Source organism: Salmo trutta, chromosome 28, assembly GCF_901001165.1.
Source record: "Salmo trutta chromosome 28, fSalTru1.1, whole genome shotgun sequence".
In the NCBI taxonomy this organism is placed as follows: Eukaryota; Metazoa; Chordata; class Actinopteri; order Salmoniformes; family Salmonidae; genus Salmo; species Salmo trutta.
The window spans coordinates 45,004,836-45,024,496 of NC_042984.1; the positions used below are offsets into that span (position 1 = coordinate 45,004,836).

Sequence of the window (19,661 nt, forward strand, 5' to 3'; positions counted from 1 at the left end):
GTTTATGATGATACAACACTATAGCATTATTAGAGATGTGCCACGATAACATAGTCATCCCTAAACATTGCCAGAAAACTGTTTATGATGATACAACAGTTCAGCATTTATCCTTATTGCCCCAGGGGGCCAGGAGTTTTCTGCACAATAGAGTTTCTGTTAAATGTAAAATGTGTTTGTTTATGGAGAAGAAAAGTTCACGTAGACACTTCGAGAATGGATTATCCGTTAGGGGTTCTGTTTTGCTGGCTACGCAGTAACAAATTTAAATGAATGCGTATTGTCTAGCTGTAAAATGTGTTTTGTCAGTACATCAATACGTGCCACAATTGAATGTATCTGAATTGAATTGAATGGTGGCTTGGTTGTAGGACATCCCAATGAATGGGCCTCCTAATTTTCTTTGACGAACCTAAAGAATAATATCACGAGAGAGGAGAGGGAGAGGGAGAATGTTTTAGGTAAACATACAGTACATTAACCCTTCTCATCCTCTCCCACTCTTACCTCTCCTCCTTTCCTCCATCAAACCCTTCCACCCACAATATTTCTCGTCCCCCTCCCCTACTCTCTCCTGGAGAGGTTAGTCGTACATATCCTCCATCTTGCCTTTGTTGCCATGACAATGCTTCGCAGCACCTCAGGAGGAACTGTCCACTGGGTGATGATGGATCACAAGATCACTGTACTGACAGGCAGGGAGAGAGGGAGAGGAGATAAATGGGAAGAAGAAAAGAGATGAGGGTTAAATCAACAACATAGGAAGAGATGGCGAGGTGTATTGAAAGAGAACATGGGGATGTACTGTATAAAGGAAGGAAGAGTGGCAAAGAGACAGAAGTAGGGACTAAAATTGAAAAGAGAAGTTTAGCCAAACAAAAGAGGACATTTATGTGGTTCTTGTAGCACTGTGATGTATGGGCAGTTGAGACCATTCATTCCCTTAGTGTGGGCACTGCTGAGAACATAGCCAAGGCTGCAGCCTGATCCGAGCATAGAAACAGCAAGCAATGTACTAACTGCTATTGTTCCACTCTGAAAGAATATTTGTCATGTACCCACACGCATATACACCCCCCACACACACACTCAAAAGTTGACTCTCACATCCCCACTTACACACGCATAATCAAACACATATTTTTGCAAATCTTAAGCCAATGCTGACATAGTAATATATGATTTTGAAATCATCAGTTCCACTACATCTGTGTTTGACATGAAAAGAGGAAGTGGGTTTCTGCACACACAGACAGACACACACACACACACACAGTTTGTGAAAGATGGCCAGGACATATTTTCAAGGCCTGATGAAATATAGAACCACCCCCCAATCCCACACACTGTGACACACACACATACACACACACACACACACACACACACACACACACACACACACACACACACACACACACACACACACACACACACACACGCACACACACACAAACCCATCAGCATATGCACGTGTTGTCATATGTCAACATTCATACATTCTCACACATATGGATGCATGCACCCCCCCTCCCCCCCACACACACACTTTCTCTCCATAATCTGGCCATTTAATAGCTGTTTCTATCCAGTCTGCTGGCTGGGTCTGCCACTCTTGAAACAGACCCAAGGAGTCCCTCTCTGAGCTGTGTAAAAGCTCAACTCACAGGCTACACTGCTCTTTCACTCCAACACGGTTTTTACTTCCCTTCACAGTATAATAACAATGACCAGGCCCTTTTAGTCATTCAGACAGCATGATCTGCTCAGTATTCATAAGACTGGGCCTTTAAAGCCTGTGTTGCATCCATAGTGATCAGTTCAATAGTGATCAGTTCAGAGGCCTTTAAAAGGAGAAACGGGCCAACGGATTCATGGTTCCGTTTCAGAGTATTGGAATTGCCCCTATATCATATGTATGTGTGTTTTTCACACGTTGCTGTGTCTGAGTGTGTTACACATGTACTGTATGCATGTGCATCTATACAATGTGTGAATGGCCATGCGTGAAGGCAGCAATGTGCGTTTCCCTCCTTCAATATGTGACAATCAATCTCCTATCGTTCCTTGTGTATGAATGGATCTCAACATAACCTGGGCATTCATCCAGATTTAACACACAGTGGCAGCAAGGACAGAACTGCGATAGGGTTGCATCAATATCACAGTGCTGGAACTACTGTAACACAGTGAGGCGCTGAACGACGCATTAACATGCATTAGTACAACATGTAAATGTACTGCTTTAGCTGATACAAGCTGGCTGACTGCAGAACAGAGGTCAAGTCCATTTCAATTCATTTCAATGTAATAGTGGGGAATCAATTCACATTGAGAAATGCTCCAGATTATTTACTATTTGTTTGTTTTTCAATTTGATGTGTACATGAAGTTTAATGCTAGCTTGGTCCCAGATCTGTATGTACTTCAGCTGCTGCTCTTCAGACTATAGATATATTTTTGAGTGGCGTTAGGTAACCCAGCTAGAACGTAACAGCCACACCACTAATTGGCCACACCTGAACTTAATGAGTGCTTGTTTCCTTTGAAATGCGGTCTGTTTGAATACACTAGAACATCTTTGTATGCATGAAAACACATTGCATGCTAGCTCCATCCAGCTGGTGCAGCGGACTAGTTCAATGGACAGAGAACAGAAGATTATGGGTTTGAATCTCACTGATGTGTGACTCATGCCTAAGGAAATTAATTTCCATGTGTCCTATCTGTGCTTGGAGTAAAAAAATGTTTTACCAAAAATTAACCTTGCAGTGTTATTGAAACATTCAGTGAAATTTATATTAGAAAAATTGTATTAACTTTGCTGTTCTTCGTCAGAATGCACTCCCAGGACTTCTACTTCAACAACAAATGTTGTTTTGGTTCCAAATAATCCAAAGTTATATTCAAATAGCTCCGTTTTGTTCGTGCATTCAGGTCACTATCCGAAGGGTGACCCGCGAGCGCATTTCGTGACAAAAAATGTCTAAATATTCCATTACCATACTTCGAAGCATGTCAAACGCTGTTTAAAATCAATTTTTATGCTATTTTTCTCAGAAAATAGCGATAATATTCCAACCGGGCGACGTTGTATTCATTCAAAGGCTGAAAGAAAAAAATGGAGAATTCTCATGAACGCGCATCTCCAGTGTCACTGTCCCCAGCCTGACCACTCACAAAATCTCCTGCTGTTCTTCGCCCAGAGACAGGAGACACGTCATTCCACTTTCTGGCGCCTTCTGAGAGCCAATGGAAGCCTTAGAAAATGTCACGTTACAGCAGAGATGCTGTATTTTCGATAGAGATGCAACAGAAGGATAACAAAATGTCAGAAAGGGCACTTCCTGTATGGAATCTTCTCAGGTTTTGGCCTGCCATATGAGTACTGTTATATTCACAGACACCATTCAAACAGTTTTAGAAACTTTAGGGTGTTGTCTATCCAATTCTACTAATTATATGCACATTCTCATTTCTTGGCAAGAGTAGTAACCAGTTTAAATCGGGTACGTTTTTTATCTGGCCGTGCAAATACTGCCCCCTAGCCCCAACAGGATTTATCCAAACCAAATGATAATAACTAGTTCTCTAACAAATGAATAAGATTGTCTCACCCCATATTCAAGAATGGCCTTTTTCCCTTTATTCAGATTACAACCTCACACTTTCAGTTAATATCTCAAATATCGCTACTTTTAAAACAAGCCATTTCAATTTAATCCACTAGAAAAAAAACAGAACAAGTAATACAACAAATATTGTGGTTAAACTCAAATATACTATTAGATTAAAAAAAACACTATTTAATATATATATATTTTTTAAATAGGTATAATCTTTGTAAATTATATCATAAATAGGACTGGTGGGGTTATGTCAAACATGCAGCTAACAAAAATATATGGAAATGTCTGCTCTACCCAAAATTACAACCAACTAATTGCAGCATTACCGCAAAAATGGGAAAAAGTTGGGAACTTTACTGTCGGCCCTGCATTGTACACCATAATTGGTTAAAGAAAATGGTGATAAATAAAAAAGCATACCAGTTTCATTTAAGGACCAAAAAATTGACAGCTGTGCCATATAGATTGCAAAATAGTTGGAAAGATATTTTCATCGTACCGATTCCATGGCACATACGCAACATACTGATACACAAAACGACACCGGATTCAAAACTTAGAATTTTTCAATTTAAATGATTATTCAAAATTCTTGCAACCAATAGAATGTTATATACACTGCTCAAAAAAATAAAGGGAACACTTAAACAACACATCCTAGATCTGAATGAAAGAAATAATCTTATTAAATACTTTTTTCATTACATAGTTGAATGTGCTAACAACAAAATCACGCAAAAATAATCAATGGTAATCCAATTTATCAACCCATGGAGGTCTGGATTTGGGGTCACACTCTAAATTAAAGTGGAAAACCACACTACAGGCTGATCCAACTTTGATGTAATGTCCTTAAAACAAGTCAAAATGAGGCTCAGTAGTGTGTGTGTGGCCTCCACGTGCCTGTATGACCTCCCTACAATGCCTGGGCATGCTCCTGATGAGGTGGTGGATGGTCTCCTGAGGGATCTCCTCCTAGACCTGGACTAAAGCATCCGCCAACTCCTGGACAGTCTGTGGTGCAACGTGGCATTGGTGGATGGAGCGAGACATGATGTCCCAGATGTGCTCAATTGGATTCAGGTCTGGGGAACGGGCGGGCCAGTCCATAGCATCAACGCCTTCCTCTTGCAGGAACTGCTGACACACTCCAGCCACATGAGGTCTAGCATTGTCTTGCATTAGGAGGAACCCAGGGCCAACCGCACCAGCATATGGTGTCACAAGGGGTCTGAGGATCTCATCTCGGTACCTAATGGCAGTCAGGCTACCTCTGGCGAGCACATGGAGGGCTGTGCGGCCCCCCAAAGAAATTCCACCCCACACCATGACTGACCCACCGCCAAACCGGTCATGCTGGAGGATGTTGCAGGCAGCAGAACGTTCTCCACGGCGTCTCCAGACTCTGTCACGTCTGTCATATGTGCTCAGTGTGAACTTGCTTCATCTGTGAAGAGCACAGGGCGCCAGTGGCGAATTTGCCAATCTTGGTGTTCTCTGGCAAATGCCAAACGTCCTGCACGGTGTTGGGCTGTAAGCACAACCCCCACCTGTGGACGTCGGCCCTCATACCACCCTCATGGAGTCTGTTTCTGACCGTTTGAGCAGACACATGCACATTTGTGGCCTGCTGGAGGTAATTTTGCAGGGCTCTGGCAGTGCTCCTCCAGCTCCTCCTTGCACAAAGGCGGAGGTAGCGGTCCTGCTGCTGGGTTGTTGCCCTCCTACGGCCTCCTCCACGTCTCCTGATGTACTGGCCTGTCTCCTGGTAGCAACCTCCATGCTCTGGACACTACGCTGACAGACACAGCAAACCTTCTTGCCACAGCTCGCATTGATGTGCCATCCTGGATGAGCTGTACTACCTGAGCCACTTGTGTGGGTTGTAGACTCCGTCTCATGCTACCACTAGAGTGAAAGCACCGCCAGCATTCAAAAGGGACAAAAACATCAGCCAGGAAGCATAGGAACTGAGAAGTGGTCTGTGGTTACCACCTGTCTGTGGTTACCACCTGCAGAACCACTCCTTTATTGGGGGTGTCTTGCTAATTGCCTATAATTTCCACCTGTTGTCTATTCCATTTGCACAACAGCATGTGAAATGTATTGTCAATCAGTGTTGCTTCCTAAGTGGACAGTTTGATTTCACAGAAGTGTGATTGACTTGGAGTTACATTGTGTTGTTTAAGTGTTCCCTTTATTTTTTTGAGCAGTATATATATGGTGGATACAACCTTCCCAACTCTGCAGATGTTGCTGCCAAGAGACAGAATCATTAGATCATTTGTTTTGGTTTTGTTCATATGTAGCTTGTTTTTGGTCACAGGTCCAGGAATCAATGAAGAATTGCAACATTTACCTGGAGCTAACTTTGCAGATAGCACTACTGGGTGATCTGAAAAGCCATAGTGAATTGATCAATAATATAATAATACTTTAAGCAAAAAAATATATTTGATTTACAATCTGTAGAAATTATGAGAATAGAAAGGTTCAGATTTTTTGTGAAACATCACAGCACAGTTGAAAAGTATATGGCAAATATAAATCCAATATGGATGGTGTTAAGAGATAGATGGGAGGGGTTGAATGGACCTGAAGGTTGGGAATAAAAACAACTAATAACAACAAGATAACTAATGTAAAACATACTTTGTCTGTAAAACGTATATAGATTCAGAACATTTGTGAAAGAAATAGATGGATAGGTTGAGGTTAAAAGATGGACAGGAGTAAAAGCAAACAAAATATAACTATTGTAAAATAGACAGTGCCCGCAAAATGTATATAGTATGTTTAAGCTGGAAGTGGAAACTAAGCGTTGTTTTTCACTAGCTTACTCCAAGTATGTATGTATGTATGTATGTATGTATGTATGTATGTATGTATGTATGTATGTATGTATGATTGTATGTATGTATGGTATGTACATAAGTACCAGTCCAAAGTTTGGACACACCTACTCATTCAAGGGTTTTTCTTTATTTTTACTATTTTTGAAATTATAGAATAATAGTGAGGACGTCACAACTATGAACTAACACATATGGAATCATGTAGTAAACAAAAAAGTGTTAAACAAATCAAAATATATTTTAGATTCTTCAAAGTAGCCACCATTGAGGACAGCTTTGCAGACTCTTTGAATTCTCTCAACCAGCTTCAGCTGGAATGCTTTTCCAACTGTCTTGAAGGAGTTCCCACATATGCTAAGCACTTGTTGGCTGTTTTTCCTTCACTTTGCGGTCCAACTCATCCCAAACCATCTCAGTTGGGTTGAGGTTGAGTGATTGTGGGGGCCAGGTCATCTGATGCAGCACTCCATCACTCTCTTTCTTGGTCAAACAGCCCTTACACAGCCTGGAGGTGTGTTGGGTTATTGTCCTGTTGAAAAACAAATGAAAGTCCCACTAAGCACTAACCAGATGGAATGGTGTATCGCAGCAAAATGCTGGGGTAGCTATGCTGGTTGAGTGTGCCTTGAATTCTAAATAAATCACTGACAATGTCACCAGCAAAGCGCCTCCACACATTCACACCTCCTCCTCCATGCTTCACGTGGGAACCACACATGCGGAGATCATCCATTCACCTACTCTGATTCTTACAAAGACATGGCGGTTGGAACCAAAAATCTCATATTTGGACTCATCACACCAAAGGACAGATTTCCACCAGTTTAATGTCCATTGCTCTTGTTCCTTGGCCCAAGCAAGTCTCTTCTTACTGGTGTCCTTTAGTAGTGGTTTCTTTGCAGCAATTTGACCATGAAGGCCTGATTCACACAGTCTTCCTTTTCTGTGGCGGTCCTCATGAGAGCCAGTTTCATCATAGCGCTTGATGGTTTTTGGGACTGCACTTGAAGAAACTTTCAAAGTTCTTGAAATGTTCCATATTGACTGACCTTCATGTCTTAAAGTAATGATGGACTGTCATTTCTATTTGGTTAATTGAGCTGTTCTTGCCATAATATGGACTTGGTCTTTTTCCAAAAAGGGATATTTTCTGTATACCACCCCTACCTTGTCACAAGCATTAAGAAGGAAAGAGATTCCACAAATTAACAAGGTACACCTGTTAATTGAAATGCATTCCAGGTGAATACCTCATGAAGCTGGTTGCGAGAATGGCAAGAGTGTGCAAAGCTGTTGTAATGGCTGTCATCAGAATGAGACCAAAGCGCAGCGTGGAAAGTGTTCATGATGTTTATTTTCACCAAAAAAACAAAAATTGAAACGAAAGCGCACAGTTCTGTCAGGTACAGATAGGAAACAGAAAACAACTAACCACAAAACACAGGTGGGAAAAGGCTGCCTAAGTATGATTCCCAATCAGAGACAACGATAGACAGCTGCCTCTGATTAGGAACCATACTCGGCCAAAAACAAAGAAATAGACAACATAGAATGCCCACCCCACATCACACCCTGACCTAATCAAATAGAGAAATAAAACGGATCTCTAAGGTCAGGGCGTGACAGTACCCCCCCCCCCAAAGGTGCAGACTCCCGGCCGCAAACCTGAACCTATAGGGGAGGGTTCGGGTGGGCATCTACCCTTGGTGGCGGCTCCGGTTCGGGGTGTAGCCCCTGCTTCGCCTGCTGATCCCTCCGCTTTTGTGTAACCGGACCGTGGATCGTCACTGGAGGAACCGGACCGTGGATCATTGCCGGAAGCTCCGAACTGGGAACCCCCGCTGGAGACTCTGGACTGCGGACCGTCGCTGGAGACTCTGGACTGAGGACCGTCGCTGGAGACTCTGGACTGAGGACCGTCGCTGGAGACTCTGGACTGAGGACCGTCACTGGAGGCTCTGGACTGCGGACCGTCGCTGGCGGCTCTGGACTGCGGACCGTCGCTGCAAGCTCCGCGCCGCGGACCATCGCTGCAGGCTCCGCGCCATGGATCGTCACTGGAGGCTTCGTGCCATGGATCGTCACTGGAGGCTTCGTACGTGGAGTCGGAACAGGTCTCACCGGACTGGGGAGACACACTGGAGGCCAGGTGTGCAGAGCAGGCACAGGGCGTACCAGGCTGGAGAGACACACTGGTGACCGGGTGCACGGAGCTGGCACAGGATATACTGGGCCGTGGAGGCGCACTGGAGGTCTGGAGCGTAGGGCTGGCACAACCCATCCTGGCTGGATGCTTACTTTAGCCCGGCAAGTGCGGGTCGCTGGCACAGGACAAACTGGGCTGTGAAGGCGCACTGGCGACACAGTGCGTAGAGCTGGCGTAGGATATCCTGGACCGAGGAGGCGTACTGGAGACCAGGAGCGCTGAGCCTGCACAATCCGTCCTGGCTGAGTGCCCACTCTAGCACGGCAAATGCGGGGCGCAGGCACAGAGCCCCCCGGGCTATGAATGCGCACTGGAGATATAGTGCGCATCACAGCATAACACGGTGCCTGACTGGTCACATGCTCTCCACGGTAAGCACGGGGAGTTGGCTCAGGTCTCCACCCTGACTCCGCCAATCTCCCCGTGTCCCCCCCCCCTTTTATTTTGGAGCTGCCTCTCGGGCTTCCGTTGTTGCTGTGCTAGTTCCTTGTAGCGTCGCCGTTCTGCTCTCGCTGCCTCTATCTCCTCCTTCGGACGGCGATACTCCCAGGCCTGCCTCCAGGGTCCTTTCCCGTCTAGGATTTCTTCCCAGGTCCATTCGTCCTGACCACGCTGCTTGGTCCTTTGGTGGTGTATAGTTCAGTAGCGGCTGTCGTCGGAATGAGACCAAAGCGCAGCGTGGAAAGTGTTCATGATATTTATTTCCACCAAAAACACTAAAACAAAAATACCAAAAAATGTAACGAAAGCGCACAGTTCTGTCAGGTACAGATGGGAAACAGAAAACAACTAACCACAAAACACAGGTGGGAAAAGGCTGCCTAAGTATTCCCAATCAGAGACAACGATAGACAGCTGCCTCTGATTAGGAACCATACTCGGCAAAAACAAAGAAATAGACATCATAGAATGCCCACCCCACATCACACCCTGACCTAACCAAATAGAGAAATAAAACGAATCTCTAAGGTCAGGGCGTGACAGCTGTCATCAAGGCAAAGGGTGGCTACTTTGAAGAATATGACATTTTAAATAAATTTTGATTTGTTTTGGTTACTACGTTATTCTATATGTGTTCTACAATGTAGAAAATAGTACAAATATAGAAAAATTCTGGAATGAGTAGATGTGTCCAAACTTGTGTACAGACTGGTACTTTATTATGGCGGCCGGTAGCCTAATGGTTACAGCATTGGGCCAGTAACCGAAAGGTTTCTGTATTGAATCCCCGAGCTGACAAGGTAAAACATCTGTCGTTCTGCACCTGTCTGTCATTCTGCCCCTGAGCAAGGCAGTTAACCCACTGTTCCCCAGGCGCCGAAGACGTGGATGTTGATTAAGTCTCTGATTCAGAGGGGTTGGGTTAAATGCGGAAGACATGTTTCAGTTGAAGGCATTCAGTTAGTTGTACAACTGACTAGGTATCCCTCCTTTCCCTATATATATTTGCAAAAAAATATATATGGGGAATTGGAAGTGATGCAGACAATTATATTAATCTGTCTGCAATATTAAAAACTAACAAAAAACTAAGTAAAACATTTTCAAAATAGGTTTTAACATGAATGATTTTCACCGATGCAGCAGAATGGGTAAAGAAAGAGCAGGAGGTGGATGCTCTTGTATCATGTGTTAATGTTGGCGGAATGTTGCATGGATGTTTGCAGTGTTTCCGAAATGTTCCATTGATTTTTGCCATGTGTTTTCTTTGTGCTGGGTCGCGGGGATAGTGACAGCCTGAGGGTATGTATGCATCGGCCACACATGAAACTTAAATCAGTTTAAGATTAAAGTGTTGGATTGGCTTCATCTAAGGTGGATGAGATGTAGGGAGGGATGCCGAGCTCAGGTACTATAGATGAAGATGCCTCAGGGATCAAATACTCATAAGGAGGTATTAATAATATCTTCTCTAGAAGGTACAGATGCAGTACGCTGCCTTATTGTTAAACCAAAAGTGCTGCTGTTGTTTGATAACTACCTTCTAGAAGCGTCAAACTCTTTCACAGGTTGAATGCATTGTCAAACACCCTCATTACAGTTTCCTATCTAGTTAATATACTGTTTTTTTTCTCCAAATGATAAAAACATTGTCTGTTGAATTGATACAAAGACAAAAAATGGAGTGAGGGAGAATAGAGAGCTTATCGGTCTCTGTGTTGCTCTGGCTGTACTTGTTGTCATGGATTCCGTACCAGTTGTTTGAAACAGGTTGATGATTTTATCAGTTGATTTGACAACATAAGTTTCTGTTTCAGAGAGAAACGCTGTATTAATAGACATCGTATGTGTGGGAGGTTTGAAATAAGATGTTAACTTTAAATGTAAATTATTATTATTATTATTCAACCCATTACTTCTTGCATGTCTTGTATTGTGTGGTATCCCCAGACAATTGACTCCCTGTGTGAATATTTCATTAGGAGAGAAGGAGAGTCGGAGGAGAGGTAAGAGAGAGAGAGGTGGGGGGAGGGGGTGGATGCCAGCAAGCAAACCACACCATGCAAGGAAAAGGAGGGGGAAGGAATAGGGAAACAAAATCTGCTTTTCAATGTGCGAGTGTTGAGCAGAGGAGCTGCTGCCTGCTGTAGATGAACACACAGAGAGACGTTCAGAAGATGCTCTCAGTGAGAGGGGAGCTGACGCTGGGCTTTCATATCATGCTCAAGCTCCTGGACTCCTTCTCTGCCGGTAATAGTTGAAATTCTGCCTGCAGAGCGCTCTGTCTTGCCGACCCGCCGAGGTTGAACCGATTGGCCACCCAGTTGCGCTTGCTATTGTTTGGTGGTTTAATCGCTCTGTGGCTCAGTGTTCTCTCTCTCTCTGTGGATCGGTGGATGGGAGCAACCCGCTGCAGCTGTAGCATCAGTCAGTGAGCCTCACTAATGCAGATAGATCAATAGCTCTTGTCCTAATACCAGGCGAGAGAGAGAAAGCGGGTGAGAGAGAGCAGAGCAGAGATCGATGTGGCTGACGCGCAATGTAGCGCAGTGGCACTTGTAGAAAGAGGGGATGAGTGAGAAGAAGAGCGAGTGAGAGCTGGAGTAGCTCTACTTTTCTCTGCAGCAGGACCCGTCGTCCATCACTCAATCCTTGCGTCCCTCTGTCCGTCCGTCCTTCCTGGGAAGTGGTTGTTTTTGCTCTGGGTGGGGTGGGGGAGGTGGGGAGGTTACAAAGTAGCACTGGTCATTGATACTCTCTCTGTCTCTCTGCCGCTGCTTTGCAGGAGTGGTGCCGGCCAAGAGGAGCCCCAAGCTGGTGGTGAGTACACCACAACTCTCTTCTCCTTCATCTCCTCCCTTCTGCATTTGTTTGTGTTATTCCCCCCGTGCATGCCCACTTCCTACTGGATGGATGTGGGGGCTATTTAAAGAACAAAAGATATGGAGATAAGGAAGACAGGATTCTAATCTCTCCTTTTCCGCTCTCCATCCAGCCTTCCCCTGATACTTTTCTTTTTCCCCACTTTCTTTCTTTGACTCTCTCGCCCCCTCACTGTGACCCCCTTTTCCTCTCTTGCAAGCTCTCCATTGCACCCTCTCCTCCGTATTTTCTCTCTCTTTCTCTCCCTACCCCCTTCCTTCCCTCCATCTCTCCCATGCTGTCATACTTTGAGTGATTTAAGGGTAGCCTGGGTGCCCTGATTGAGTCATTGTAATGGTGTCCAGCTGGTAGGGAGGGCACAGGGTCACGGATGAGGGGAAAGGAGGATGAGGGGAGAGAACCACAGATGAGAGGGATGGGAGGGATGAAAGAGGGGCTGTCTTATACCAGTGGCTCATGTGAGCTCACAGAAACTAGTTGAAACGCACAGAGCCAAGGATGAGGGGAAACGAGATAAGCAATACAAAAGATGATGGAATAAGGGAGATAACTGAAGGGAATGTTGGAGCCATTCTATGGGACTGACTCACATGCTTGATCCCACAGCTACAATAGACTGAGAGGAAGAGAGACAGACTAGCTACCTCAGTACTGGAGCGGTGGGATGGTCTCTCCAGGGACAATCACTTTATTCTGAGGTTTAAAGAGCAAACGCCTCCTCATCTTTACGACTCATCTTAACCTGATGAGAAATCAATACTGGCAGTTAGGAGGCTCCATCACCGCTGTAAATGACACACCCATAGCATCCCCTGGAGCCTTGTCCAGAGGGTAAAGTTGTCGCTAAAAAACTGATCTGAGGTCAGTTTTGTGTTCTGCCCACCTACAGTGAGGGAAAAAAGTATTTGATCCCCTGCTTATTTTGTACATTTGCCCACTGACAAAAAAATGATCAGTCTAATTTTAATGGTAGGTTTATTTGAACAGTGAGAGACAGAATAACAACAAAGAAATCCAGAAAAACGTATGTCAAAAATGTTATAAAATGATTTGCATTTTAATGAGGGAAATAAGTATTTGACCCCTCTGCAAAACATGACTTAGTACTTGGTGGCAAAACCCTTGTTGGCAATCATAGAGGTCAGACGTTTCTTGTAGGTGGCAACCAGGTTTGCACACATCTCAGGAGGGATTTTGTCCCACTCCTCTTTGCAGATCTTCTCCAAGTCATTAAGGTTTCGAGGCTGACTTTTGGCAACTCAAACCTTCAGCTACCTCCACAGATTTTCTATGGGACTAAGGTCTGGAGACTGGCTAGGCCACTCCAGGACCTTAATGTGCTTTTTCTTGAGCCACTCCTTTGTTGCCTTGGCCATGTGTTTTGGGTCATTGTCATGCTGGAATACCCATCCACGACCCATTTTCAATGCCCTGGCTGAGGGAAGGAGGTTCTCACCCAAGATTTGACGGTACATGGCCCTGTCCATCGTCCCTTTGATGCGGTGAAGTTGTCCTGTCCCCTTAGCAGAAAAACACCCCCAAAGCATAATGTTTCCACCTCCATGTTTGACGGTGGAGATGGTGTTCTTAGGGTCATAGGCAGCATTCCTCCTCTTCCAAACACGGTGAGTTGAGTTGATGTCAAAGAGCTCCATTTTGGTCTCATCTGACAACAACACTTTCACCCAGTTGTCCTTTGAATCATTCAGATGTTCATTGGCAAACTTCAGACGGGCATGTATATGTGCTTTCTTGAGCAGGGGGACCTTGTGGGCGCTGCAGGATTTAAAGTCCTTCACGGCGTAGTGTGGTACCAATTGTTTTCTGGGTGACTATGGTCCCAGCTGCCTTGAGATCATTGACAAGATCCTCCCGTGTAGTTCTGGGCTGATTCCTCACCATTCTCATGATCATTGCAACTCCACGAGGTGAGATCTTGCATGGAGCCCCAGGCCGAGGGACATTGACAGTTCTTTTGTGTTTCTTCCATTTGTGAAAAATCGAACCAACTGTTGTTACCTTCTCACCAAGCTGCTTGGCGATGGTCTTGTAGCCCATTCCACTTTATGCTTCTGTGGACAGGTGTCTTTTATACAGGTAACAAACTGAGATTAGGAGCACTCCCTTTAAGAGTGTGCTCCTAATCTCAGCTCGTTACCTGTATAAAAGACACCTGGGAGCCAGAAATCTTTCTGATTGAGAGGGGGTCAAATACTTATTTCCCACATTAAAATGCAAATCAATTTTTAACATTTTTGACATTCGTTTTTCTGGATTTTTGTTGTTGTTATTCTGTCTCTCACTGTTCAAATAAACCTACCATTAAAATTATAGACTGATCATTTCTTTGTCAGTGGGCAAACGTACAAAATCAGCAGGGGATCAAATACTTTTTTCCCTCACTGTATCCTCCTGAGACCGAGCAATTCATTTTTGTCCATTTGTTTTTTGGTCTGTATCTCTAAGGCCATACATGCCAGTGTGTTAGGATGTGTGTGTGTAATTGTGTAATTATCATTTTTGTGAGTTTGATATTCAAAATGTTTCTAATAGATAAATATCTCACATTTCCCAAACAAAAGGAAATTATAAACATTTCCCTCAATGTTGCAGTAATGCAATTCCACGAAATACACATGTGCAGCAGCAGATCGGCAAAAAATAAAATAGTACATTATCCAAACAGGTTGTCAGATGGAAGCCTATAACCTAGAGTATTTACTTCACACAAAGTTGTCATAAATTCAAAGCACACACATAATTGACACTGACAGCCTGCACAGGAGACCAGAATGCAGTTTAGAGCTCTTATCAGAACTGACAATTCGATCCCAGTCTGTCCCAATCCCAGTGGGCTGAAGCCCGTACACAGGCCTGGTCCGACATCACAGAAATGGAATGAGCCCGAACCCGAAAAAAAGCCAGGTTTCTAGAAACATTAAACCGGTGTTGAGAATAACAAGGTGAAGGCAGGCAGCAGCAGAGTGAGGATATGAAGAAACAGCCATTGGGCCAAGAAAAAGCAAAGATAGAGGAAAACTCACCTTAGTTATGATCAACTGAATGATGAAACTATTGGAATAAAGTAGGCTAATACAATTGAAGGCATGTATCAAATTCCTGCTTATACTGAAACTCCCAAAGTCAAATACAACCATTACAGTATACGGATTTAATGAAATAGTCGTGTGGTCACCTAGATTATCATTTTAGCACCGTTTTGATCGGGACAACTCCATCGCACTGCTTTGAGACAAGCGTGGATGACTCGTCTAGATAAATCACTGAATCTCCGTTTGGATATTTGGTAACAATTAGGCTAGGGAAATGTTAGTTGAGGTGAATGCTAATGATCATCTTTATTCTAGTTTGCTCATATATTAGCTGATCAGAACATTTTTGCTAGCGTGTGAGTTCTGTTATACTCACAGACACCATTCAAACAGTTTTAGAAACTTTAGGGTGTTTTCTATCCAAATCTAACAATTATATGCATATTCTAGTTTCTGGGCAGTAGTAATAACCAGATTAAATCGGGTACATTTTTTATCCGGATGTGAAAATACTGCCCCCTACCCTAGAGAGGTTAAGGGGGCGGAGGGTTGGGCTGCCTTCTGAGAATTTGTAGGCAAGTGAGTATACTCCCACTGCCATCCGTTCTATTGGCCAACGTGCATTGGGAAATTAAATGGATGACCTACGATCAAGATTATACTACCAACGGAACATTAAAAACTGTAATATCTTATGTTTCACCGAGTTGTGGCTGAACGACGACATGGATAATATAGAGATGGCGGGATTTTCCATGCACCGGCAGGACAGAGAAGCTACATCTGGTAAGACAAGGGGTGGGGGGGTGTCTATTTGTCAATAAGAGCTGGTGCGCAATGTCTAATATTAAAGTAGTCTCGAGGTATTACTCGCCTGAAGTAGAGTACCTTATGATAAGCTGGAGACCACAATATCTACCAATCAAGTTCTCATCTATATTATTTGTAGCCGTCTATTTACCATCACAAACCGATGCTGGCGCTTACACCTCACTCAACCAGCTGTATAAGGACATAAGCAAACAAGAATATTCTCATCCAGAAGTGACGCTCCTAGTGGCCGGGGACTTTAATGCTGGCAAACTTAAATCCGTATTACCTCATTTCTACCAGCATGTCAAATATGCAACCAACTCTAGACCACCTGTACTCCACACACAGAGATGCATACAAAGCTTTCCCCACCCTCCATTTGGCAAATCTGACCATAATTCTATTCTCCTGATTTCTGCTTACAAGCAAAAATTAAAGCAGGAAGTACCAGTGACTCGCTCAATACGGAGGGGTTAGATGACGTGGATGCTACGCTACAGGACTGTTTTGCTGCACAGACTGGAATTTGTTCCAGGATACATCAAATGGCATTGAGGAGAATACCACCTCAGTCATCGGCTTCATCAATAAGTGCATTGATGATGTCGTCCCAACAGTGACCGTACGTACATATCCCCACCAGAAGTCATGGATTACAGGCAACATCCGCATTGAGCTAATGGCTAGAGCTGCCGCTTTCAAAGATCGTGACACTAATCCGGACGATTATAAGAAATCCCGCTATGCTCTCAGACGAACCATCAAAAAAGCAAAGCGCCAATACAGGATTAAGATCGAATCCTACTGCACCGGCTCTGACGCTCGTCGGATGTGGCAGGGCTTGAAAACTATTGCAGACTACAAAGGGAAACCCAGCCACGAGCTGCCCAGTGACGCGAGCCTACCAGACAAGCTAAATGCCTTTTATGCTTGCTTCGAGGCAAGCAACACTGAAGCATGCATGAGAGCACCAGCTGTTCTGGACGACTGTGTGATAACTCTGTCGGTAGCCGATGTGAGCAAGACCTTTAAACAGGTCAACATTCATGAAGCTGCAGGGCCAGATGGATTACCAGGATGTGTACTCAAATCATTCGCGAACCAACCAGCAAGTGTCTTCACTGACATTTTCAACCTATCCCTGACCGAGTCTGTAATACCTACATGTTTAAAGCAGACCCACCATAGTTCCTGTGCCCAAGGAAGCAAAGGTAACCTGCCTAAATGATTACCGCGCCGTAGCACACGTCGGTAGCCATGAAGTGCTTTGAAAGGCTGGTCATGGCTCACATCAACAGCATCCTCCCGGATATCCTAGACCCGCCCCAACAGATCCACAGATAATGCAATATTAATTACACTCCACACTGCCCTTTCCTACTTGGACAAAAGGAACACCATACATGAATGCTGTTCATTGACTACAGCTCAGCGTTCAATGCTATAATGGCACAGAGCTCATCACTAAGCTAAGGACCCTGGGACTAAACACCTCCCTCTGCAACTGGATCCTGAACTTCCTGACAGGCTGTCCCCAGGTGGCAAGGGTAGGCAACAACACGTCTGCTACAATGATCCTCAACATGGGGCCCCTCAGGGGTGTGTGCTTTAAATAGACTGATTTCCTCATATGAACTGTAACTCAGTAAAACCTTTGAAATTGTTGCATGTAGCGTTTTATATTTTTGTTCAGTTTGGACTGTAAATATCCATTTCATTTGCTGTGAAATCAATAAATAGTGGCCCAGCCAAAACGTCAATGTGGCACAGCCACAATCTTATTTTGGGGAACCCTGAGTGACCAAACTTGGTGTTAAACGCTTTGAATTGGCATTTCCAGTTTTTTGCATATTTCCCGGGACTCTCGATATAAGTATTCATTATTCCTGGCATTAAAACTTAGTCGTTTTTCGGGAAAATATATGAATTCCTTCTCCCAAGTGTGTTTTTATTATGACGATTCATCAACCCTTAAGTCTTCATCAGGTGCCTATAGGCAAGATCAGTGCCTATGGGCAACTTCTACCCAGAGCCATCCATAAAGTATGTACTGTATACTACAGGAATACATGTATACTACAGCAGGGATAATACTTTACATACATACTTCAGTGTTCCTGTTAACAGGAAGCAGGGATATTTGGGATTAGAGATTAACAGGGATATGGCATCAGTCATAGCAGGGCGTCGCCGATTGAGGTCATGTGACAGGGTGGGGGAGGGGCAGGGCGCTGTAGGGGTCAAGAGGGACCAATGGTGACCCTGGTTGGCTGTCACTGTTGATTAGTTTTTCTCAGAGGAAAGCAGGCTTTTCCCCCTTTGTGTTATATCATTGAAATGTCAGGCTGTATGCAACTCTGTGTCAGCCTCTAAGAGCTGTTCTGCCTCTGGTGCTGGGCTTTAAATATGTGTTCAAAGTACACTGCCATATGCAAGAGGGACCCAACTGTCTTGGTGTATTTGCAACTCTCTCTTGATCAAAATGAAGTGTTGGCTTGTAAGTGTGTTTTTGTTTCTACAAACAAGATTATTTTGAAACGTGTTAACTCTTCTTTTGATGATTTGTGTTGGTTTTAATATTTTATTAACCATAACAAATATCAATGAACTGTAAAATGTCTTAATTGAAATAGACACAACTTGATGACATGATTTCCTTGAACTAATCCACAGTTCATTTTGATTAGCTTCTTCAAATGTCCCTTTGTCTTAGCCAGGCTTAGTGGTCATGTATTCAGTGATTTGTATTGGACTGAATATATGAATTTGAAATCAAAGAAAGTATCTTAACAATAAATGTGTTAACACGTAGAACGTAGTGTGTGTATGAATGAAGAGCATGGGTGAAGAAGACATTGTGGTGCTCATTTGAATTTCGGTTTCAGACCATTGCCTACTTCATGCTTAAAACCTATTTTTCTGTGTGTTGGTGTCATAGAAAAAATCTCTTCCCCAACACCATTAGACTACAGCTCTAACTGACAGTCACACTCAATTCACTTGGTGTTTCTATGATGTCGACCTTGGATTATTGTTACCTTCTTCTCGCTCTCTACTACCTTCCCTTCTTACTGATCTCTCTTTCTCTCTTTTCTCTCCCCATCTTTCTTATTTCTCTCTTATTCATCTCTCTCTTTCACCTCACCTTCTCCTCTCGTCTTATCTCTCTCCCACGTGTTGCACCCTCTCCCCCCCTCCCTCCTCTCTCTCCCTCCCCATTCTGTCCATTCAGCAGCAGCTGGAGAGGAAGGACAGTCAGAGCAGCTCCCAGCACAGTGTGTGCAGCCATCGCAGCACCCACACAGACTCCCCCAGCCACCCCCCCTCCAACATGCCCAGTGAGGCCATGGCCCCCCCTCCGACCGCGCCCACTCAGCCGCTGCCTGGCTTGCCTCCGCTGCCCACCCAGGACCCTGGAGATGGCACCATGACCCTCCAGAAGAAGCCAGACCCCTTCAAGATCTGGGCCCAGTCCAGGAGCATGTATGAGAGCAGACGTGAGTAGACTCAAAATCAAATACTTCATTGTGGTTTATGATGACAACTGATCAAGGTAGGTTCAACAATGTTGCCAAAAAATATTAGATATAATATATGTTTTTATAGATACAGGTACAAACGTTGAGACATTAGTGAATGAGCCATGTATTTGATCATCCTGTCTGTTGTTTGGTGGGAAGAGAGGAACTTTTCACATTTTTCTGTTTGGAATATACTAGAGAGCGTATCAATTTCTTGAAAGTGTGTGGGTGTTGCATTGAATCCTGGAGGAGAAGCATTG

General features: G+C 44.1%; 1 protein-coding gene across 3 annotated transcripts in view; it reads left to right on the plus strand.

The window, feature by feature from the left end:
• The window catches only part of LOC115166327 (membrane-associated guanylate kinase, WW and PDZ domain-containing protein 1), a 193,975-nt gene that overhangs the window by 147,350 nt on the left and 26,964 nt on the right, over positions 1 to 19,661 (plus strand). For all 3 annotated transcript variants that reach the window (XM_029720235.1, XM_029720237.1, XM_029720236.1), the window contains 2 exons: positions 11,917 to 11,951; positions 19,113 to 19,377. In XM_029720235.1, coding sequence (XP_029576095.1) covers positions 11,917 to 11,951; positions 19,113 to 19,377 — 300 coding nt within the window. The remainder of the gene's footprint in view (positions 1 to 11,916; positions 11,952 to 19,112; positions 19,378 to 19,661) is intronic.